At 35.4% G+C, this 26,322-nt stretch overlaps 1 protein-coding gene across 6 annotated transcripts in view; it reads right to left on the bottom strand.

The window, feature by feature from the left end:
• Window positions 1–26,322, bottom strand: part of Smr (Smrter) — a 404,162-nt gene that overhangs the window by 163,380 nt on the left and 214,460 nt on the right. For all 6 annotated transcript variants that reach the window (XM_069827907.1, XM_069827904.1, XM_069827906.1 and 3 more), the window contains exons 8-9: window positions 20,614–20,920; window positions 10,466–11,424 (exon numbers count right to left, since the gene is read on the bottom strand). In XM_069827907.1, the coding sequence (XP_069684008.1) occupies window positions 10,466–11,424; window positions 20,614–20,920 (1,266 nt within the window). The remainder of the gene's footprint in view (window positions 1–10,465; window positions 11,425–20,613; window positions 20,921–26,322) is intronic.

The raw sequence follows: 26,322 nt of genomic DNA, 5'->3' as shown, positions 1-26,322 counted from the left end.
CTATCGTAAAAATACGCATTGTGGGTCCTATAAAACCCCTAGATTTGAGCATAAATATCCACGAAAGATTTATTATTTCTATCCTTAAAAGAAAATAGATTCTTACCTAAAGTTCTGTATAAATGTAGCAAGCACTACAGGGTCCCCAATATAGTGACATAATTTTATTTTCCGGATATTTCGGCAATTGTCATTTTTTTACGTAAATTTACAAACACACTATTATGTCAATTACTTGATAATATTCACAAAGTATGAATCCTTGTAAATGTATTCTTTTGCGAAACAAGTGTTATTTCTTTCTGTATTTCTTCAAACACGTGAGAAATAAAAAAGTGCTAATTTCAATAAATTCTAATAGCGTACTCTGCATTATGAATACTAGTGCTAAAATCAATGTGGTAAAGAATCACCTGCTGCTTGTATAGTCTATGTTTGCTCAAATTAACCTGCACTGTGTCTCTTTTAGCTCTAACTACAAAAGAGATCAAATGTACTGCAATGTATCGTAAGTAATTAGTTATCTAATGCTTTTATCGAAAGAAGTTCCTGACGTGAAGAGTAATTTAGTTCAAAATTACTGCTCTTATTCGTACACGTCTAAGAACAGACTGTATTTTTCATTTGACAATCTGTATTCATAATATTTGCTGACTGCTCCTGTACTGACATGCTTCTGAAACTTGGACAATTAGAAAACAGAAATTGAAGGTCAGTCAGATTGGAATGGGGAAGATTAACAAACGAAGTTTACGTTTTTATGCAAAACCCAGTTCTTGCAAAAATCAAAGCTGAAAGGCTAAAGTAGGTAGGATATGTAGGCTAGTAAGAACTTCAAAAGAAAACAAAATTAAGAGATGAAAGGTAAGTGGAACAGAGAAAAATTCTCTCCGGCATCGGGATTTGAACCCGGGTTTTCAGCTCTACGTGCTGACGCTCTATCCACTAAGCCACACTGGATTCCGATCCCGATGTCGGATTGAATCCTCTCAGTTTAAGTTCCACCTCTTGGGTTCCCTCTAGTGGCCTACTCTCATGCACTGCGTCATATATGACAGTGGCACAATGTCCATACATGTGCAGAGGTGCACTCGTTTGAGTGACGTTTGAGCGTCAGCACGTAGAGCTGAAAACCCGGGTTCAAATCCCGGTGCCGGAGAGAATTTTTCTCTGTTCCACTTATCTTTCATCATATGATGACGCAGAATTTCTGCACGGAAATATCATATGTACTTCGATACATTATAATAATAAAATTAAGAGAGTTTTGGAAGAACTACCACATGGACGCAGATCACTGAAAGACCAAAATACATGAACACGTTAAAAATTTGTGGTTGAAAGAAGATCTGTACAGTCCACCCAATTGTTCCTGAGCCCTCTGGTAGCACTGTCGATTTTAAAGTACCATCTCCCATACTCGAATTCCTTCCCCCTCTATCGTTTTCCATAATCTATTCTTAACACCTGCTTCCCCCTCCCCAGATAGTAGATTCATTACATAAACTAATTCAGATACGATGAAAAAGCACTTCATTAACAAAAAGATGGAAATCAAGTTTTCAGTTTTGGTACTTTTTACTGTGTTATGCTGTTATGTAGAGCTTCAATAGTCAATTATCTTTTATTCTTTTAGTTGGTTATTTAACAATGCTCTATCAACGACTAGGTTACTTAGTGTAGGTGAAATTGGTGATAGAGAAATGGTATTTGGTGAGATGAGTCCGAAGATTTGCTATAGGATTACCTAACATTCGCCTTACAGTTGGAGAAAAGCTTCGAAAAAATCCAACCAAGTAGTCAGTCTAAGCGGGATTCGAACTCGCACCCGAGCACAGTCTCAGATCAGTAGACAAACGCGTTACCACCTGAGCTACACCAGTCACCATCATCATCATCATCATCATCATCCTGAGAGATTATAGCTCTAAAAGAACTGTTACAGTGTACAAAAGTTTTTCCCCATCATTTCATGGGGCATACCAGTGGTCATCTTTCTGTTGGTTTATACTAATTCAAGACTGCACTAGGGATTCTTGCTCTGGACATTTGGTTAACATGTTAACGCCACTTATTTTGATACTTACGTAATGTATGTATTCCAGTACTGGTTCCATTTCAAGTTCATGTGATATGTTTTCATTCCTTTTACAAATGCACACAGCATACCCAAATGTTCGGTACATGAACTTCATCTCACTAACTAGCTATAATTCTGCTTTCATTACTTTCTTAGTCTTACTAAGGTCTTGGATAAATGAATGCAAATCATCAATGCAGTAATAACTATTACATTGATCATAAACTTACAGATATATTATCCTATTTAATTATAATTATAATAGAGAAACCAATGTCCAGATTTAAATAAATTTAAGTTAACAGATTTAATCTCTGATGAGTGCAGCAGAGACTAAAAGGTTTTGTAAAAAAAATCCAAGTTGTGAGTTTGTATTGTTTTCTAACAAGAAGAGTAAGGTAAAGATAAAATTATGTCCTATATATGCGAAAGGCACTTGAGGCATGAAGTTGAAGCTCCATAATTACTTGACCTAACCACTAGAATGAAGTGGTGTGGTCAACACTACGGTCCACCTACTAATAGAAAACCTAAAAGTATTTAATAGCCTACCCACTAGTTCCAGTGCTAATGTAGCTAGCTTCTTATCATGACTTCATGGTGCATCCTTAATGGGTTCAACCCATACCATATGCTTTATATTTTGTACAGCCTATGCAAATTTCGGATTCATTTCAATAGCACTTTCTCGAGAGCACGGAGCTTTTACATGTGTGAAATTGTACGAATAACTCAAAAGTGAAGTCTTCAGATGGATAGACGACCTCACAACATTTAGAAACAGTTGCAAAAACACACATGAATATGTAAAAACTCCTCCTCACTGTCAAGAGCTCATCTATAATTAAACTGACCAGATTTTTCGATGGTCAAAGGAGGACAGCCATAGTTGCATACTTGAAAGAAAATGTGTCATCATAATTATGGCATTAAAAGTGCAATGATTATTGTACCCAATGCAAATAACATTTTATTAATGATTGATTACAGATACAGTATATGCTTACCCTTATCAGAGGACAGAATTGTGTTATTTTTTATCCTTCATTTTTATATTTATATTCATCGGATGACAAAATTTTTTACTGTTTTTACTTGTAATCAACATTTTTCGAATGTCCAAATTTTGTATATTTTGGAATATTATAAGACTTACTATTTTTACAAATGCATTTTTACCTAGAAGACAAATGAATTAGTAAATGATCCACAAAAGAAGAAGATTATGATGATGACGATGACGATGATGATGACAATGACGATGACAATGACGACGACGACGACGACGATGATGTCTGACATTGAAACGAACATATACTTTTTTCCGTTTGTCGACATTCTATAGAATCTTCTGACCTATTCCACTTACTTGTTCTGAAATTACATTCTTCATCAGGCAGGAAAACTGGTCAAACAATCCTATCAATATTTTAAAAAGTCCTTTCTTAGCTACCAATTCAGCACTCTTTTTCACATCAAACCACAGAGGAACATGCTCCAACGAAGCCTACTAGAAAATATCTAAATTCTTCAAGTGTTTGTTGCACAGCTGTCTAAATATTCTACACAGTTTTTATAAATAGTTACTGCAGTTTCTTCCAAATTTTCTTTCTTAACTAAGTCTTCTTCATTTTGAGGAAAAGTGGGACATTTGAAGTCCACATTCTACAAAAGAGGACATTTAGGCGTCCTGCCAGACTCGTGGAAGATGGAAGAACAAACATTCCCAAAGCAGGACTGTCCTGCCGAAAGGGGAACATCTGATCAGTTTATCTATAATTCGCGTTTCCGTGCTGAAATGTTTTACATGTATTCTTTCACTTTCATTCTAGTGCATCATTTTGTATGTTTTACGATACACCAGACAATAGTTTTTCGATACTGTTAACAAAATTCACACAACTGCTCTCTCAAATTCACATTATCTTAATATATTCCTCGTCTAGTTTCAAGCTCATCAAAAAATCCAGGGCCAGTTTTTGATTTCTATTACCAGACAGTACAGCTCACTTGACAATATGTGTCAGAGAAAGAACAATTAACTGTTTGTATACATCTATAGTCTGAGTAGTGTATTATGTAGCTAGTCAGTGATGTATGCAACAAAGGAGGAAAGGAACTGGCCATCCTACCCCACTATCTCCTGGCTTGGTTGCCTCATGAGTGGTGCCTTGATGTTATCACTTGTGAGGTTCAGACCTGTCTTCGGACAGTTGACTAAACAACAATAGTTTTTGATTAGTGTTTGATGAAGCTATAACCGAGGGGCTCTAGTGATGAAAGGTGGGGAAGGATTATGCAAAAAAAAAAAATAAAAAGTTAAAAAAAAAAATTAAATCTGGCAAATTTTGTTATGTAAAGGTATTGCCATTAACAAGCCACAATGTACAAGCTTGTACTACAATTTCGGAAGATTGATACAGCTATTGCATGTTCACTCTCATTAAATTTCATTGCTGGAAACAATATAGGTAATATATTTTGGTCCTAATAACTTAAGCATATATATTTTGGTGATATTTGGCTTTCGGTCAAACAAAATACATTTTTAGGTTAGGTCTCGTGAATCAATTATTTAGTCGAACCAATGACTGTCATATTGCCAGACAAAATACCTAACATGTTGATCCCTTTCTCGTATAGTTTGCCTACGAAAATATGTTACAAATTATTGAATTATTTAGAATAACCTTCCAACATAAAGTAAAGTACGGTAAGTAAATAAGTCATTCAGTACATAGGAGCATGATTTTACTTCAAATGGTGATATCTGGTAACAGTTAGCAACACTGACAAGACGGCAATATTTGCTGTTTAGGAACTGTTCTTACGTGATGTTTAGGAACTGTTCTTACGTCACCCTCACTATACATGAAAACAGGATTGGAAAGGTTGTTAGCACTAGTCAGAAAATATCACACATTAGAAGGTAGTACTGCTGTACAGATGTGATATAAAATCTTAAAAAAAAAAACTGAGTTCATTTACAATTTATTTTTGAATTGTGTTGTAAATTGTTTGTTTGGCTACGCTGAAAGGAAAATGTGAATTTAGCAGTGAGTATGGAAAAGAATGGGAAGGGGAAAAAAACAGACTTTGATGGTCAATGCAAGTCCTGTAGCTAAGAATTTAGCATAGCTCGTGGCAGGAGGTCTGACATAATTCAGCATACTAATACCAGGAAATATGAACTGCGACTTACTTTGTCATTAGAATCTGTAGGAAACTATGTCTTAAAGAAGAATTTTGATGAAAAGGATAAAGTGCAAACAGCTAAATTAACGCCAACATATCATGTTATAAAAGTAACATCACATCTTTAATACGAATGACTGTACAACCTCTTTCATACGGTTTTCCTCGATTCAAAGATTGCTGAAAAGTTTTCAAGTGCAAGAACAACAATTGCATCATTAATAAAAAATGTGATTGCTCCACATTCAGTAAAACCTGTATTAAATATTACGAGAAACAATGCTAACCCCTCTGCAACAGCAATTTATGTAAGCAATCATTTTTCCTATTGTATAGAATTTCACTCGAGAAAATGGGATGGAAGTGAAACTATTACAACTTACTTGTTTGTTTGATGAAAAAGGTGATACAATTGCAGAAATGAGCATTGAAATATTGACAGCATCTGAATTAAAACCGAAACCATGGTGTTGCTTTTCATGGCAGTAACTACAAAACGAATTTTGGAGGAAGGCTTCCAAAAAGCGTTAATAAGGTGTAGATTTATGCTAAGTTCAAAGAAAGACAGTTGAAACAATGATGAAACAGAAGACATTGGGTGATGTGATTGAAAATGAGAATGATATATAACATAATGCAGACTGCTTCTCATGTGTTCTCAACTGACATTGAAATTTTACTTATGAAGATATATTCACATTTTACCATAGGACATGTATATTATAAGAACAAAGCTTTTAAAACAGTTTTGCGATCTTGTAGGAGTGTAGTACCAATCTGTCCTTTCTCATACCAAAACACGATGGCTGGTCTTTAGTTACTGGAGTAGAGAGACTTTTGAAGTTGTTTGAAGCCTTGAAGTTTTATTTCATGTCACAAGAAAATCTCCCTAAAGTGCTCAAAGATTTCTTTTCTGATCCTCTTAGCGAAGCTTACTTGTACTTACTAAATAACCTTTTGCATGCATTAAGTAAAAATACTACAGAAAATGAAGGGAAAGACAGAAGCATAATGAATGAACGAATGAAATCTTGCACGCTACTTTAACATCAAACTAAAACCATCCTTTTAAGTTAGGCAACCCTAATGCTGTGTACAGTTTTGTCTGGTTGTCAATAACTGACGCCATAATAAAAATACCTGGTTTTCCTGGTGTTGGCAATCCTAGGTGGTGAAGAAAGAACGAACAACATTTTCAAGGTGAATTGTCAAGTGACATACCCAGGGTCATCTCAACTTCGAGTATCAGCATGGCAGGATTTTTTATTGCACTGGTTCTACCAGGCTATATTTGCTTACAGTTTACGTTGCACGTATCACTCAATCAATGCTTACTCCGGACTGCCATTACACAGTGATGGATCTATAGCACTTCAGTAAGGCTCTGTCTTACAGGTGATGAGTTGGATGGTTAAATTCGTTAAGAAGAGTTGAGAACAGACTAATGGCGAGTTTCAACATTGAATTTCGCTTTTATGAATTAACGAAAGTCTTTAGGCCCACATGCAGTAAACATACTACATGGGATCAAGAGCTGTAATTTCTCCAACAGAAACTACAATAGGGATTTTTTTTTTCAACTAACAATCCATTGTCTTTGGCCAGTATAGAACTGATGTACCGTGGATTCAGAGGAAAGAGTACCAACCACTAGGCTACAGAGCACAACATCTTACAAACAGATTTAATCTTTTGGTGTAATAATATTATTACTGTTGAACACCTGTCTAAAGCAAGTTCAATAAGAATAATAATTATACAATATTCAATACTTCCAAAATATCTTCTTTTTAAAAGAACAGAAATTTACTTCTTATTTTCTTATATCATTTTCATTCATTCTTTATGGTGAAGAGCGAGTCAAAACAGATCAATGAATTTTTATACTTGGCACAGATTAATTGGAGTTCAGGTAGCACAGATCTAGCCAACTAGTTCGTCTCATTCCTTTCTGTTAATTTTCAAATGCTATGTTAATCTAAGCACTGCATATGGTAAACATGACACACACTAATTTATCTGCATTTCAAAACAGCTTAGAATCATTACTAATGTAATGTTTTGCCTTTTACAAAATAGGTCTAATAGTAATTTTAGACATTATGCTAGCAGATATCTAAAAATTACGCTTAAATATGATATTTAGTAAACTAAAATATTCATTATAAGACTTTCAATTCTTTAGCTATTATTTCTACACCTTGTACTCAGAGCTCGTTGGGCTTTTATCAAGAGTAAAGAAAGTCATGAAACAAGATCAAATTGCCAATTCATTAAATGGACACTTAAAACCCTGCCCACAAATTTGTAATTAATGACAGTTAAGGGAACCTGTTATGATTCCACATGTTTTACTTGTCTCCGCATCATAAAGAAAAACATAAATTACTGCATAATCTTGCTATCTGAGCATAAAATATCAACGATACAATGTGGTAGAATCATTTCTTCAGATATTCAAATTTTCACGAATGAATTCATTGCAATCAATTGAAAGTGATCAGTTTTGAATTTGTATATCTCCATTCAAGACTGTGCATTATATATATATATATATATATATATATATATATATATTAAACCTATTATTACAGAGTTCTAATTTTGAATCTCTTCAATTTAAATTATCTCACATTAACTTTCAACTTTTGCAATTCCTAATTTTATAGACTCAGTTCCAATTCCTGTTCTTCACACCGAAATGTAACATATTTCGACACCAAGTAATAAATTTTTTATATGTCTTTACCATGGTGCTCTTTTAATGGCATTTGGTGCTCTCATCATGTGAATAAAAATTTGCTTGGGAGCACAAACACTCCTGAGGTCCTGTTTTCAATGCAAACTTTGTTTCATTATACTATTTAGGCGACCGAATAGCCCTTCTCGGATTTCATGGTGTATAATCCCTTTCTATTCACTGTGGATTTAATCAGAAAAATCAAGATGATTCAAGAGAATAATATGGCTGCCCGTGAGAAAGTTCAGTTGACAGATTTCCAGTCCTCCTTAGCGTTGAAATGTTTTAAATGTAGAAATGCAGAGCCTTTAGGAAGCAGAATATACTATGGAGTATTCCTCTTAAATGTGTAGCTACATTCGGGACGACCTACCTATGCGAAAAGAATTTCTCACTTATGAAATACCTGATGTTCACACTTAATTTACTTATTCACATCTAAGCGACTTCTACTTGGACATCACTGAAATTTTTAATAACATTCAAGTTCATGGATCACATTAACTGGTGAGTGTTTCAAAAATGTATATTTTATTTGTTATTTAATTTATTTATGTATTCATATATTAAACCTCTTAGATTTCATGGTACTCGCTCACTTAGTATTAATGTGGGAGGTGCTCACAATCTTAAAAATATTGAGAACCCCTGGTATATACTATAAGAACTAGTACATATACACAGCGTATGTGCTTATCCACTTTGGTAAGACAGTTTTAAAACTGAGCTTTGCCATGTGTGACACCATATTTATTCCAGTTCAAATTTATGGATGTTATAAGTTCGAACACTGTTGCCTCCTGACTGTAAGAGTTAATCTATCTATAAAACTCATTTCTAGGCTCTACAGCAGCATACAAAGTAATTCGTTAAATTCTGCTATATGTCGGCTGTGTGTACTATCACATAATCCTGTTGGGAAAAAGCAAAAGCATGTTCATCTTCCAACAGGATTTTGTGACAGCACATAAATACAGCCGACTATTCTATGAAAAAATTTCAGAAAGTATTCGAGGATAAAATTATCAGTAGGAAAGCGAGGTCATTTTGATCTCCCGACTTAACCCCTTGTGGCTTATCTCCGGGGATCTTCAATGTATACAAAAATAATCCACATACTCAGGAAGAACTAGAAAATAACATTCGGAATATATCACCCTCATTTCTTAGTAGGACTGCAGCCAGTAATGCACCACTTTATAAACAGGCACATAAATTTGGAACAATATGGCAAACAGTTTCAGCACCTCCTCTCTTACTTTGGGTGAGTACATGAACAGCTTATATTTAGTAATGTTTTACATTAATAGTTTGTGGTATGTCGAATTATTGTACTAATACTGCATTGCATATCACATATAGCAAGCTGTCTGCATAACCAAAAGCTGCAAATAGCTCGGCAGAGAGCTGGGTCATCACATCGTGGTTTCACCCAGTACCAGTGGCGGATTTTCAGGGGAGGCAAGGGAGGCTGAACGTTTTTCTTTTTATATTAATTTTACTATTCACTACGACATCAAGTCGACCACATCCAGTTGGTGATGCCCACTCGCTATACTGTAGATAGTACAAATAATTCGTACCGAAAAATAACAGGTAGCGCTGTAACCTGTATAGTCGACATCTAGCAGCCTGTAGTGTCTATGCGAGAGCGGGAGAGAAGCTACATCACTCTGCTCCCTGGTAACCATGACAACAGCAGTTCAACCAATAAGCTAGCTGGTTAGCGGAGTGTTTAAACTTAACTAGAACGCGCGAGAGTAGCCGAATTTGGAGACGTCCTACCTATCACTGACAACTGTATTGCTAAAGATACCTAATTCATATCAGGAACACTACTTAAATGAGTGGTTTGCGGGAGTAATAATTTAATAAAGATACAGTTTGTAAACATAATAGACTATTAATATGTGTTAATATTGGTAAATAGTTCCATAAAACATTCCATCATCACCACGTGAATCAGCAGGCTGTTTTTAGATTTATAGCCATGATATACAGCTAGATATAATAACGGATATTTGAATATAACTCTAATAGTATTGTAATATATTAACAGTATGTTGTTTATTTTTATTTATTTTCCCCGTAAAATCATTTAAACTCCTAAACATGAGATTTAAAATCCTAAAAAAAAATTCCTAAAACATAGATTGGAAAACCTAATTTTAGTTTCTTAAAACCTATAAATTCTGTGCTTGATAATGAGATACATTACAGGCTTTATATTTTTAATACATGTAATGCAAACTCTCATCAGTCACATCTTGGCCTCCTCAACTTTCAAACCCACTATCCGCCACTGCCCAGTACAATAATTAAGGTGAAGGTGTTAAATTTACAGACCACCAAAGCAGAAGCAGGAACAAAACTGAACTGCTCTGCTCACACAAGATGGAAATAAATCATTATAAATAACTCTACATAATAATATGAAAATAATGTCTTACCTGTTATTTTTATTCTCTTTGTCGACACCATCCTTATCGTTGAGCAGATGTTGATCCTTGGAAGGTGTGAGGTTATTATTATTGTTATTACTGTTGTTGTTATTGTTACTAAGAGAACTACTGGACACAACATTCACACTGGCAGTTGTTGATACAGAAGAGACAGGACTCGAGGACGTCACAGAAACTGTTAATATCGATGATGCTATTGTCGAAGGAGCAACCGTTGTCACAGTAACCGATGATGTAGAGTTCGTGGTTGTCGCTGTCGTTGACGTTGTAGTTGTTATTGTCGCTGACAGTTGGGATTGTTCTGAGGCAGTGGAAATGGCGGACGCTGAAGTGGTTGTGGAAGTCGATGAATTCGAAGTGATGGCATTTGATGTTGTTGTCGGGCTAGTGGTGGTGCTCGTGGAATTGGACGTCGACGTCGTCGTTGTCGTCGTCACAGTTGTACTTGTAGAAGTAGCACTAGCACTATTATTAGCATTTGAAGCACTGCTATTAGGCTGCTCCTGTTTCTGCTGCTGTTCTCTTTGTAACCGTGTTGTAACACCTGTTGGACCACTAAGAACATCCGCAAGATTATTTTGAGATGCATTCGACGGTTTCCCATGTGGATTGTTCCGACTTGCCCTTGTCCTCTGTCGTGACTTTCTAAGCAATTGTTTATAGTTCTCAGTCTTCTTACTCAAGTAATAATGTTGGACACAATCGCACACACTTTTTCGGTCCAGGTACGTTTTTATCACACCAAAGTTTTTTGGATGCTGCAGATATTTTTCTTTAAATAAATCATGTTCCGGTGCAGTCCAAACATTCAATAACTGACGTTCTTTGTACTCTCCAGTGAAGTCTTCTATTCGTCCATTGTTGTTTACGTAAGTCACCCTCCTCTGCCGTGCATCCAGTAAAATTGGTGGAATTACAGCATAGGAACGCATCTTCTTGTCCTCCATCTGAAAGAGTAAAGTTTCGATTAAACTGAGAAGTTCTAATATACTGACCTCATAGATTGATATACAGTTGCATACAAATGAAAATGAATAAGATCGATGTACAGTTGCATATAAATGAAAATGAAACTGTTTCATATGTCAGTCAGCACAAAATCAAACATGAAGAACAGTTTCATATTTCACTGCAGTACATATGACATATTACTCTTTTCACCAATATTACTATTAAAGGCTAGTTCACAATAAGCCGGGAATGGAAACGACAACGAGAACGAAAACGGAAATGTTAAAATACAGTAGAACCTCTATTATCCGTGGTAATGAAGGGGGTTGATGGAACGATTAATCGAAAAAATCAGATAATCCGTACCATAAAATATTTTCATAAATTAAGTGAATAACACTTGAATTTTCGTCATTTCCTCCGTGGTCTTGTGTTTAACATGCTTGGTAGTGAGTCAGAAGTTCATTAATTTAAATTCGTTTGTCAACGACGTAGTTTTAATGGGTAACAAAACTCCTTGTAATGGCTGTCAGCGAAAAAATATAAATAGTAGAGGTCTCATGTTGTAGATTTACATACTGTATACACTTTACCTTTTATTTTTATTCAATTGCTCACAGTTGTAACATCAATCTCATATTCTGATGCGAGATGACCCATAGTTTCTCTTTTCCCAAACCACTTAATTATATGCATTTTGTTCGATACTTAGCACAACACATTTTATTTTAACACTCGTGGAATACATTTTATATAGAAGTTGTAGAGTACGGCAACTCGAACAGTGCACCAAAGTGTGTAAGTGTAAATGCTTGTAATAACACATTCTAGAAAAAAAAAACGTAGGCCTATACTAATATAACATACAATAGAATCTACTTCATATGTTTCTGTAGCAAAAAAAAAAAAAAAAAAACAGTCGGATAATCCGCCAATCGGTTAATAGGGTGACGGATAATCGGGGTTCTACTGTAAATGTATTTAAATGAGAGCATTCACAATTAACTATTGTGAATGCTCACATTTAAATACATTTATTTTAACATTATTTTCATTTTCGTTCTCGTTCTTGTTTCCGTTCACGGTTTATTGTGAACCAGCCTTAACTGTAAGTTTTTCACGACCAATGTACAGATGAGGAGGCGAGACCTGGCATGTGAGCTGTGGGAGAAGGAAAGAATCATCTATCAGAAAGAGAGTTTGTTTCATGAGGGTTTGTATTATATGAATCTACAAACACGGAAGTTCATCTCGGACTAAAACCTATCTTCCTCCTCTACACTCATTGGTCATATAGCCACAACACATGATAAGGTCACAGGATAGGTCTTGCCTTCTCTACTGTACTCTAGTAAATCAACTCGGCCTTTTGAGCACCACTTTTGATACATTATTCAGACTCCCTCAATTCTTCCAACTGGAGAAAAGAGTATTATACTAGTGGAGTTGTTAAGTTTCGGATGCACTACAATTTCTTTCTTTTCTATTTATAAAGCTCGCATACACAGTATTCTTTTATGTAAAAAGTTCATCCAAAATATAAAAAAAAAAAAAAAAAAGTTCAAAATGATACCTACTTATGCTAACCTTTTTGTTTCCATTTCGAATGATCATAATAGTCTATCTTCCTAGGCCAAGTTGGAAAATGAACACGACAAAATAAGATTTTTAAAGATTTAGAAAAAGTACATGGTAAACATATGCTGAAAATACCTCCATAAATGCATTATCCTGATAGCATTTCTTTTTAATTAGTAATATGTATTAAAATCTATTCTACATTAGATTAAGCACTTTCAAATTGCATTAAAATCATCCAATTCATTTCAGATAAATAAACTTTATGCTAAATGTCATATTCTCTAGGCATTTCGTTAGTAATATGACTGCTTGAACTATAAAATGATTGAGGAAACAATTAGGCATGCAGAAGTAAGTTATATGACAGTAAACACAAATTAACTGCAATTTGCTTACAATATAAGAAGAAAATTGTCAAATTTTGGCTCTGTTAATGAGATTTTTGTTCTGGGATTTACATCACTAAATTGCTCTCCTCCTCTAAAACACTCTTCCCCAACTGTTTATGTGCGCTAGAGATGACAATGAATTTAACTGACACTATGTATGTGATAAACTCTCACAATAGGATCTCTTCCAGATGCGACAATCACCAGGTAGGACTTATAATGAAATAAATATGGAAACGTAATATTACAGCCTTCAAAACTTCATAGAGCAAAATGAAGAAGAAGAGAAGAAAACGAAGAAAAAGAGAGAATGGGGAATGATGTGAAAGATGAGAAGGAAAAATAAAATTCAAAATGTTCCTTCAAATCGATATCATGAAAGGCAAATATAAACAAATACTCTTTTTCTATATGAATGATGTGATTATTAAAGTGATTTAAACTTCGCCCAATCTCTGAAAAGTTTAAATATCAAGAATGCTATACCATTATGAACAAGTTTCATAATACTACAAAAATGCTTCCATTTAATACATACAGTTTTACTCCTAAACACAAATTAAATACCTAAGTTTAAAAAAAGTAGCTATAAAGTCAACATCAGCAAAATAGACCACGATGCTTAACCTCGTTAAAGATTATAAATTTCAGTATCATCAGTATCTTTTAATGAACAATTTTTGTAATGAAATATTTTGCAATCAAAGTACTCAAAATACATGTATGATGTGTCAAAACATATGACTCTGCAAAAGACATGAATAGAAATATTTTGTATGCAACAAGAAGAACTGGAGAAACTCATCTGTAGAGAGTACCAAGAAATAAATTTCACTGTACCAGAACAACAGTAAATAATTCCAAATGTAAAGGAACTTCAAAATGTTATGCTGATATTATTGATGGAAAACTACACGTACTGTAAACACAGTGTGCAGCCTTACCACAACACTATGCTTCATGTATCTACACAACATTATACTTAATTTTTAATGTAGTCATACTGCTGATTTAGAAAATAAAAAAAATAGAGCATATAATCAAAAGAAAAAGAAATCTAGTTTACTGCTTGCGAAAAGCCACCGAATATCTAGAGAAGGACAAAAAGATTTAAATGTTTGTTACTTTGAAATAAAATATCTTACTGCACATCAGAATAGATTACAGAGTGCTGTTTGGTTGACTGCTTGATTTCTAATACCAGGCAACTGATGACTATGTATCAACTGATCTCAGTCTAAGTTATAACAATTTTCAATTTTTACAGTTTTACTAGTATATTTTGGGGATCATACACAGATTGTGCTGTAGCCAGCAGGTCTATGAATCGACATGTTTCTGCTTTTCTCAGAAACTCAACCAATATCAGGTTGACATCGTTACTAATAGATCTTCTAGACAGTTAAGAATTACATATAACAGAATATTTAAGAAAGAAATCAATTTTTCAGAACAAAAAGAGACACCTATTCTTAGATGTCTTTATCTGTATCAGGGACACGCAAGACATTATTTCGATAAAATAGTGAAATCACTCCCACATTCTTCTACATGTTATATACCCAGATAATTCTGCGACTTTGTTACGAACTTTTTTTAAGTGTGATAGAGGTGGTCTATATGAACAATTTCCATACAGGAACCTATGTCTGCAAATGTTTCGTTTGGTAATTGATATGCGTAGTAAGGATAGCAAACTATAATCTTTTCGCTGTAAGAAAAATCCTAATGTAAACAATAGCACGTGACTGAAGTGAGGCTTCATTGGCCGCTGTTTGGTGCCATAGATTCTCAGTACGTGTTCCCGCCTACTGTTGTACATTCTGTTTCATGTTAAACATTTCCCGTTACTCGTCAAGTAGGCCTAACCTCACTGCTATGCATTCGTTTGCTTGGGAAACATTTATTTTATAATTACTATAATTAAAATTATTTTTAGGTCTTATGTCTTCACAATGGACAGTTGAGAATGCAAAAGCCATACTTCAGTACCACGTGCTTACGTGAACAACTACGAGCTCAAGTGACGCCAGCTTGTTACAAGAACAGACTACCTCGGTATTACTATTGGTATTCATCCGCGTTCATAGTACATAACAAAATATAAAAGTAGCATTTATTTTACATAGCGTTTTACAAATGAATGAAGTTAAATGTTTTATCGTATTTAACAACTAGAATTCAATTTTTTATTTTCAAATGATACAAGATTATGTTTTCCAAATACGAACTATATTTTCCTGCGTCATGTGAGTGTTTCGACTGGTAGCCAATCACGGGTATGACAGCAACGTGCTTATGTTTACATTAGGATTTTTCTTACAGCGAAAACAGTATAGCATCGAACTCCAGACATCTTTCTGAAGTTTTGTTACAGGTCTGTTCCTGCAAATGTTGGTGACTTCTTATAAACATTGTGTGGGATAGTTGGCATGGTAAATAATATTTTGTCTGATAAAAGCCTTGCAGCTTTTCTTCCATTTCCTCTTCTATAAATGAAATGCATATCAGCAAGTTCCCCTTAATGTGAATCTTCTCATAACAAGAATATTAAAAAAAAAAATTGTAAATAACCAAAATAAGTCTACGAGGTGAGGTACCAGTGTATTGGCCAGAATTCGATGCCAAATGGCTATTTTAATGTAAGTTGTAAACAAGGTTCTGTACCTATTCACATGAACTTTGTAATGTTTACAAAAATAACCACAGCAACATTATGACATACACTGAAGAAAACAAAATGACTTATTTTACAGTATCTCTCCTATGTTATTTAGACTGATAAACACACACATCATGTTCAGAGGCGGCTTTTCAGGTGAACCAAGTGAAGCACAACTTCATTATAGAATTTTAAAAAATTTAAAAATTCACTTTACTTTTACTACACATCACAGTGTGACTGATTTTATATTTCTATTTATGTACATTCAAAAATCGCGCCGCGCTGAAGAATTAACAAACATAGTGTTGGTGGATCCACTTCTTGCATTGCGACTTTCTATTTCGCTTGCTATGGTTACCGTAGCAACAAGACTCTGATACGTTTAAGTTCTGCGCCGGTGAAGTGAGCTCGATTTTCCTCCTGTTGGTGTTTCACTCAGCTATGGTATCATGGCAACAAGGCTACACCCCTCACTCCGCAACAATAGTTAGTATCGTGGCTTTGGTCGGACGTGAAATAGTAGAAGAGACGAATTCGCAACGTTCCGCCAATCAACGACAAAGGGACTATTCAGGGTAGCCAACTCTAATAATGAAAATTAGAAATTTAAAAGCATAAAATTAATTTTACCCATAGAAAAGCTATAGGCCTACTAAATGAATATATATTTGTAATTTTTTTAACTGCTTTGCTAAAGAAGCAAGCACGAGTCTTGAAAAAAGTGGAAATATAATGTAAGAGGAATTGAAAAGCAGCTATAGCGTTAGCGTTGTAGGTACTACTGTAGCCTATGTACAAAGTTAAATTTTTCTGCGGTTTCGTGAGCGAGTGTGCATAAAGATCGCGTTGTTTGCATTGTGATATTATTTTCTCTACTGTTCTTATTACATTAATTATTAGGACTATTTTAAATAATTACGAGTAATATTTGTTCATAAAAATCAACGTGCTTTAGGGATTTGGGCTGTTTATTAACAAATTTTTTCCGCGGAAAGAGGTTTTTCTTATATCGCATTAAAAACTATTTGCGTATTTGCATGTCACAACAAAGACGCTCGTCAATCGCAAAATATTTCTATGCAGAAGCAAATTATGCACAAAATTATAAAAAATTCATCCTTTCCGCAACAATGTTAGTGATAAATTCGTTGCCAGGAATAGAAGGATTCAACTTGTCTTAAAAAATTGGTATGATTATTTATTACCGTTAATTTATTAATATTATTATTATTATTATTATTATTATTATTATTAGGCCTACTATTTCTGTTATTATCGTCATCATCATCAATGTCACGTATTTTAAATATACCGGTATTTAATATACATAAGCCTATACATGATTTTTGTTATAAAATTAGAAGTCGACTTAACACTGCTTCACACGCCTTTTACGTCACGAGCCGCCACTGATCATGTTCCTTATGTACCAAATGAAACATTTTCAGACACAGGTTCTTATATGAAAGTTCTTCATAATGATCTTTTCTATCAGTCCTAAAAGTTTGTAAGACAGTCACATAAACATCCTATTGAAAATGTTATGATAGAATATGCTATGGCATTACATAGGAATATTAGATTAAAAATAGGATAGGTATTCCCAATCAAAAGACCATGGATGAAGAAGCAGAATGATATATGATACGATACTACGTGATACATGATTGATGTGTGACATATGACATCTTACATGAGACATGTGACATGATATGAAATGATGTATGATGTATGATATAGAAGAACAGTTGGAAGAAGAGCAGTTTGGCTTCAGGAAGGGAAAAGGTACGAGAGATGAAATTGAACTGCTACGAACAATCGGCAAAAGATACCTCGAGAAGAATATAATTGTTGACCTAGAAAAGGCATTTGACAGTGTGGATTGGAACAAACTGATGGACATTCTGAAGAAAATTGGCGTGGATTGGAAAGAGAGGAGGCTGTTCAATTAACTTTATATGAAACAATCAGTCAAAATCAGGATAGGAGAACAAATGTCAGTAGGGAGCGAAATAGGAGGAGGAGTATGTCAAGGAATCCCTCTAACACCTACCCTGTTCAACATCTACTTGGAGGATTTAGTGAAGAACTGTTTTCAGAACATGGGAGGAGTCATAGTAGGAAGAAGAATAAAGTGCATACGTTTGCTGATGATGATGATGTGGTGTTAGCAGAAGAGGAAATGATACTAAGGGATATGCTACTGGAGCAAAATGACAGCTGTGAGCAGTATGGAATGAAGATAAATGCAAACAAGACGAATACCATGTTCATAGGAAGAAAAGTAGAGAAGGTAAACTTGAGAATTATAAATAAGACAGTAGAGCAAGTGGACAGTTTCAAATACTTGCGGTGTACTATAAGCAGTAACATAAGCTGCTGCCAAGAAATCAAAAGGAGAAAAGCAATGGCAAAGGAAGCTTTTAATACAAAAAGATGCATCTTCTGCAGACTTCTGGAGAAAGGACTAAGGAAGAGACTAGTGAAGTGCTTTGTGTGGAGTGTAGCATTGTATGGGGGCAGAAAAATGGACATCACGACAAAGTTAAGAGAAGCAACTAGACGTATTGAAATGTGGATATGAAGATGGAACATGTGAAATAAACAAACAGAATAAGAAACGAAACTGTGTTGGAAAGAGTGGGGGAAGAAAGAATGATGCTGAAAATGATCAGAAAGAGGAAAAGAAATTGGCTGGGTCACTGGCTGAGAAGAAACTCCTTCTGAAGGATGCACTGGAAGGAATGGTATATGGGAGAAGAGTTTGGGGCAGAAGGTATTAGATGATAGACATTAATATATACGGAACATATGCAGAGACTAAGAGGAAGGCAGAAAATAGGAAAGACTGGAGAATGCTGGGTTTGCAGTGAAAGACCTGCCCTTGAGCAGAATGATATGATATGATATATGATATGATATGATATGATATGATATGATATATGATATGATATGATATATGATATGATATGACATGACGTGTGACATTAGGCAACATGATGTGATGTATGACATGACATGACATATGATACGACGATATGACACAACATGCGAAATGATTCACGAAGTTTGACCCACATTTATGGTGCTTATTCATGCGGTAAATATCAGTAAAAGAGTTCATGTGAATATGGGTTCAATTCTAAATAGTTATGCAGAGATTCCACATTTTGAAAGTGTCATTTTAAAACAATCTTCTGTAGATCGACCAGTTTTGCTTACCTACGGAAAGAATACAATTCTATGTTAATGTGAACTCCCACATAATATACCCAAGAACCATCACACTGATGTAGAAGCAATAGTGAATATGCTACCAAGAACTCAAAATCATAATGTGAACCTTCAATTTTCTCATATAAGCAGACATAACAAACATAGCCCTAACAGATGTGGGTGTACTACTATACAATCAGATCTTTTAGGCAATGCAATTCGTACTTTTGCAGACAGTTTCAGTAGATTGGAAAAGTGAAGTTCTTGAAAATCTACTGTAAAGTAATTTTGCAATAAGATAACATACCTTACTACATACAAACATGTCATTCATAAAGTACTGTTTATGTTTTATGTTCAGTGAAATAAAGTAACAATAAAAATTAATTTTGCAGACTAAAATATATAAAAATGTTATGCAGTTTCAAGACTAAAAGCTTTCAATGCTCTATAAGCCCACATTTTAATGAAATAATACTCTGGCAAGCATTGTTCGGGTATTTCGTATCTAATTTTGTTCCCTAGTTAATACAATTACTATTACTTTTCTTCTGATTCAAACTGTTATAGATATATAGTTATATTGGGAATTGGACCCAAGTCCATATACACTTCTTTATTCAAAAGTACTCCACAAGTAAGTTCCTTAAATGCAGGTCAAACTTTTCGTATCACTTCTACACAAAGTGTTAATATTTTTTATTTCTGTTGAACTTCAAATCTGAAGGATTCTTACTTGCCATAACAAAATAATAAGATAATCATCACTCCTATTTATTTTCTGCATGCCAACAATTAGTCTATATCATGAATGATAATGTAAAAACCAATTTGTATATCACTATTTTTAAATAAAACACCGACATACGGCTTTATCTTGTGATCTTTCATGATATTCAAGTAATCAGATCTTATATTATCATACTTATATGTTTTTATCATTTTAACCTATTATTTTGACCATGGGAGAATGAATGAGTATTATTATATAATCTATAATATCAGGGAATGATGAGATGTGGGGAATGATTGTCATAATTTACATCAACAGGAAACTGTTCGTCTTATTTTATCCCTACTAAAGCAATTTATCAACATCAATTGACACATGTGATTTTTCAAGATAAGGTTATGACTGATAACATAAAACATAAAACTGAGGAAATGAAAGGAGTAATGTTATCTATGTTATCTATACTTCACTGAACAGCCATTGCAATTATAAGTTCACCTCTTGTTCCTGAATTTGGATCACATTATGATGATGACGTACGGCTGGTGGACCCTATGGGGACCCCCTGAGCCGCTGAAATCAGGTTTGCTTATATCTGTACCTCTTGCTCCTGCAGCCCGTCCATTATTTCCTCCAAATCTGCCTCACTCTTGATGCGTGCACCAACGCGGTTGAACCTCTCCCGATCTTCTCGTTGCTTCCTCAATTCGGGGAACACCTTTTCAAAAAATTCACGATTTTTTGCTTCCTTCGCCTTGCGCTTCTGTGATGCTTCTATTTTCTCGACTTTTCTGAGCCATTCTTGCATCAGTTTAGAGTATGTGGCAGTCAGGTACTTCTCCCGGCTTTCGCGGTCCGCATGTTTCCTCTTGAAATACTCCATCAGACGCCTCTTGAATGTTAAATGCCTGCACAAATCACCAGCATTCAATTATGTACCTTCATAGTTGAGACAAATATTTCAGGACTTTTCACATATTCGCTACAATAAGATAAAATTATCCCCCATGTATCAATCAGATTTCTTTTCCACTTGTAGTAGGTACATGTAAAATTAAAATCACTCCTAGTTCAGATGTCAAGAAATTAGGAATATTCGTACAACTTACAATAATCTATATAACAAAAAAACATAACTCAATAAATTACACTGCTAAAATTATGTTTCATTTGTTGCATTCCTGAGAGAAAATCTTCTACAAAGACATCACCACGCACACGCACAATAAAATGAATGCATCACACAACTTACAATCTTGTACTTGTTAATTAAATATAAGTAGGGGATATAAATGTAGTTTTCCTAACATCTGTAGCTATTAGCACAGGAAAAATTATAAAGTAAACATTAACAAGCAGTAATAGTGTTTGTTTCACAATTATGAAGTCACCGTCATGTTCATTTAGCAGCTAAATATAATGTGCATAAGAATAATTTTCGATAAAATGCAGACAGGCGCATTATAATGACAAGAGTTCCTTGAATAAATTTAAGTAATACAATCGCCAGTCAGAAAAGCAAACAGTATAGCACAAGCAACATTTTCATTTTACGCTAGCAGAACTTATTCCAAGAGGACACTCCTCTTTCCTCGTTGGACACATCATTAATTATTATGGAAATAAATTATTTGCCAAAGCAGAAGTTTTTTATATTGAAACATTACCTAATACTGATTAGCTTATGATTAATTTTTCATTTGTAGAATAACTCTTCTCGGGTTCTCAGCCAGGTGAGTTGGAGATTAGCTTCCAAGCTTTCGACGGCTAGCTCTGCCATCTTCTTCAGGGACGAAGTGATGTGGGACCACGTCTAGGCGGTATATATGCAAAAGTAGGGCTTCCCGCTGCGGGCCAATCAGGAGCTAGTTCCCAGTCCCGACCGCCAGGCGCATTCTGGTCTCAGGACACCTGGTGTCTACAGAATACCTTGTGAGTATGGGAAATGCTACATCGGGCAGACGGGACGAACTATTATGGAACGCTGCAAGGAACACCAACGCAGCATAAGACTATATTATCCTGATAAGTCTGCAGTAGCCCAACACAGCCTAGAAACTGGCCACAAGATAGATTTCAGCGCCACCACCATCTTGGACAAGACATCAGGTTACTGGGACTTAGTTATCAAGGAAGCCATCGAAATCCAGCTAGATGACAATAATTTCAACAGAGACGGGGGTCTACAGCTGAGTACAGCATGGAAACCTGTCATCAATACGCTTAGACCACCAGCACACGGCAGACAGTCGGGACCAGCAAGTAGCTCCTGATTGGCTGACGTGTCCACCAACCAGAATGCACCTGGCGGTCGGGACTGGGAACTAGCTCCTGATTGGCCCGCAGCGGGAAGCCCTACTTTTGCATATATACCGGCTAGACGTGGTCCCACATCACTTCGTCCCTGAAGAAGATGGCAGAACTAGCCGTCGAAAGCTTGGAAGCTAATCTCCAACTCACCTGGCTGAGAACCCGAGAAGAGTTATTCTACATCAAACGCCAGGAAAGCCTCAAGTCATACAATTTTTCATTTGCACACTACCTCGTCAAAAGAAACTTAAATAGTTACAGCTAAAAAAAATAACAAATTACAAGAGTGTTGGTTATGTACAGTGATAAGATAATAAAAAAACTGTGAATTAATGCTACGAAAACACTGTGAACTAAACACAAGAAAAAATAAAACAAAGTACAGTAAAACTTCGATAAGACGCGCCCGCTTATTACACTATCCCGTGTAATACGCTTTTTTTGTCCGGTCCCTGCACATTTCATATATAACGCTTTTATAAAATAACCCATTTGTTGCGCTCAAGTCCCACATAATACGCTGTTTTTGTGGAATATTTTCGATGTAATTTTCAGCAATGTACTGTAACAGTAATGAAGGTCACTGAACTCACTGGTGCCATTAACCTGAAAAGTATTGGTATTCGACCCTTTACCTGCACATTTATACTTGTTTTTTTGAAAGATGGGACATGACAGTTAAACGGCCGAACTTGGAACTACAGTGCTATGTTGCCAATATGGACTACCACGCTGCCAGCTGATGGAAGGTATCAATTGACGTTACGATGGCTGACGTTAAAACATTCATTGACAATTGGCGCAAAGGTAAGAAAACAACACAAAAATCGGCACAGAATCAAAGACGAAACGTACCAATGCTAACACTGTGTGCACAATAAATGTCGCCAAGAGAGCTATTAAGCACTCACCATGTGGGAACGGTAAGTTTGGCAACTCAACCGTTGTTACCATAGCAACAGGTCTACCACGCTATGTGACATTCAGTTGTTTTTCCAATCGCAACGCTCCTGTCATGTCCCATCTTTAAAAAAAACAAGTATAAACCTTCATACTTCATACCTTAGTATACCCCACCCTCTTGTTACGCTTTCTTATTCGACTCTTTACTTGCGCGCTTAAAGCCTACATACAGTTACAATACCTCACCCTCTTGCTAACCCTCTCTCTCAAACAGCACTCCTCACTCGGCCGTAATAAAATTCTGGAAATTTTTGCTGGGCAGTTTGTTGTCCTTTAGTGTATTGAAGTGTCTGTGAATGTCATTACAATGAGTGTTAAACGAAAAGCACTTTCTGTGTCGGAAAAATTGGAAATCTTACGAAAGTATGATGAGAACAATACTCTTACTCAGAAACAACTCTGAGTCATTAGGAATCCCATCATCGACATTAAGAATGATAATAAAAAATAGCGACTCAATCACTACAGTTGTGACGTCGTCGGGAGGATATAATTGCAGGAAACTGAAACATAAAGACTTGGAGAACACACACACGGCAAACAACTATAAATGACTTTTTTTCCGAAAGAATTAAGTACAGCACCTATTGTAAATGTCTTTGACGTACAGTACAGTAATTACATAATGGAGTAATACTATATTACCTTTCATGGATCATGTATTTCAATAAAGAAAAATGCTAATAGATATGTATATAAGTCAAAATTAGTATACCCGCCTAATACACGGTCCCAGTTAATATGCGGTTTACATCCGGTCCCTTGAACAGCGTCTTATTGGGGTTTTACTGTAATGAGAAAATTGAACCGAAAGTGTTTTGAATCAAGTTCTATTCGCACATCCAATATTTGTGTGGGATGTGATGGCAGAAGTCTGGCCACAGGTTATTTCTGCTTGCATGCAAATGTTACTTCCTGTCGCTATATATGATTATATGTAAAATTCTTTCTACGAGTCGTGTCCAGAAAGTATGTGCCACCTCGCTATTAAAAAGTGCATAAAAATTATATCATTTTATTTTTAAAAATGATATATACTGTATCCTTTTAAAAATTTTATTTATTTATTGGCACTTTAATGGCTATGGTCATATCGGAACATCAGCTGGAGTAGTACGTGAAACCTTGAAGTTTTAATTCACTTTGTCTCAGACAGGGGCCTTAGCTGCCTTGTTGCCTTCCTGCACCACCCACTTACAAAGTGTGCTGACACATAGAGCCAGTTATTTAGTTTAGTTCCTGGATATTATTTATTTCGATTTTATTGTTATGTAACCATAAATGAACATTTGGAGTTCGTGGTAAGGACTATTATGTGACCTATCTGGTAACTGTAATATATGGAACACATCTCAACTGTACATCAGTCCAAAACCATTGGTGGTGATATTTTCTTCTTTGAAACTGAATAGGTATTTCAGAACACGTAGCTCAAAACTTGTTAAACTTCCACAGCATGAAAAAGACTATTACGATTATATTACAGAGAAATTGCAGTAAAACCTCTCGGGGGGGGGGGGGGGGACCAGCTAACGTTTTGTTTATCCCTGCAATATTTAGTTCATCCCCTACAGTTTGGCTACAAATTTAAGTGTCAATATTCTCACAGCAAGGTTACATCTGTTTTCCACCTCCATCACCCAAACACTTGTTTTGTATAGTAACCAGACGTGGCCAGTCAGTCCCGTTGGCCAGTCCCTAAGTGAGATGTTCTTTCCCTGCCCCTCCTCACACCTACCCGTGAATTACAGGATTATGGTGTATGCCAATGATGCAGAAGTGCGGTCCAATTGTAGCACAGAAGTGTGCTCCAATTGTTGCATACGTCACAAGCTTCCCTTCCCTCAAGGCCACGCATCATCCACATGACAAGGTACAGAAGATTTGTATTCATTGTCTAGAGTTGGAAGTCAAAGCAATATCGGTCGAAAATAAAGAGCAATGGGGAAAATGAATATTTCTGTATTCAAAATAATCACAAAGCACGTTGTCTCATTTCTGAACTTTCGTCATTTTTTCCGTGAGCACGAGTTTGTCGTAATCCACCACACGAGTCACTGAGAAGTCATTCATTGCCAGTGGACTGTGGAAGAGGAACCAATGCTTTCCTGATGCTACAAATTCTGCATCCCTGGCATATGCATTCGAGGTAAGTTTCCAATTTCTCATTCACTTTAGTTGTGTTGCAGTTATCGCATTATCGGTACATCTTATTTTTTATTACGCGAGTGCGATGTCAAGTAAGAAAACATGTTGTTGTATCCACAAAGGATAAGTTAGAAGCCATGAGGCGTGTGGAAATTCAATGAATTTAATATTGTAATGGCACATCAATTTTTGTTTGTTTCTTTTATTTAAAATTTACATGCTTAACAATCTTTTTTCCTTCCCACTTTTATCGAAAATATTTATCATTGATTATTTTAAAAAAAACACGTTATCCAAAATGGCTCTATCCTCTTTATTTCGGACAAACAGGGCTCTACTATGACAAGATAAGTATCAGGTGTAATAAATGACGTACAAAAAAAATCATGCAGAAGAGTTTAAGAATTTAGGTAAGACTGAAATAGAAAGATCATATTCCTCACTAGTCTGGTGACCTATAAACATTATGTCCCAAGAAGGAAGACTGTATATTATTTAATACTTAAAAAAAAAAAAACTTCAATATTTAGTACTTTTTTTTTTTAAACTTCAACAATGAAGTACTGGGTATATCTGTGTTCCTACAGCTAGAAGAACAGCTTTCCACACTAGAAAACAGCCTTCAAATCCCAGTGCATCCAAATAAAAATAGTTGTGGACAAAGCCAGTACTGAGGAAGGTTTTAAGTGTGTACTCTCGTTTCACCTATCTCTGCCATCATCTCTCCATTAGAGCGGCGGAATTAGAAGAGCGGACATCGTGGCTCTAGACAAGACTAATGGTAAAGGCTTTATACTGGACCCAACTGTTAGATTTGGGATGAGCCAGACCCAACCATCTGAGGTCAACAAAGAGAAACAACAAATTTATGAGCCTACTATTCCGTATT

The sequence above is a fragment of the Periplaneta americana genome, chromosome 6, assembly GCF_040183065.1.
Source record: "Periplaneta americana isolate PAMFEO1 chromosome 6, P.americana_PAMFEO1_priV1, whole genome shotgun sequence".
NCBI lineage: Eukaryota > Metazoa > Arthropoda > Insecta > Blattodea > Blattidae > Periplaneta > Periplaneta americana.
Note: the sequence above shows the minus strand (reverse complement) of the source record. Positions and strands in the feature narration are given on the sequence as shown.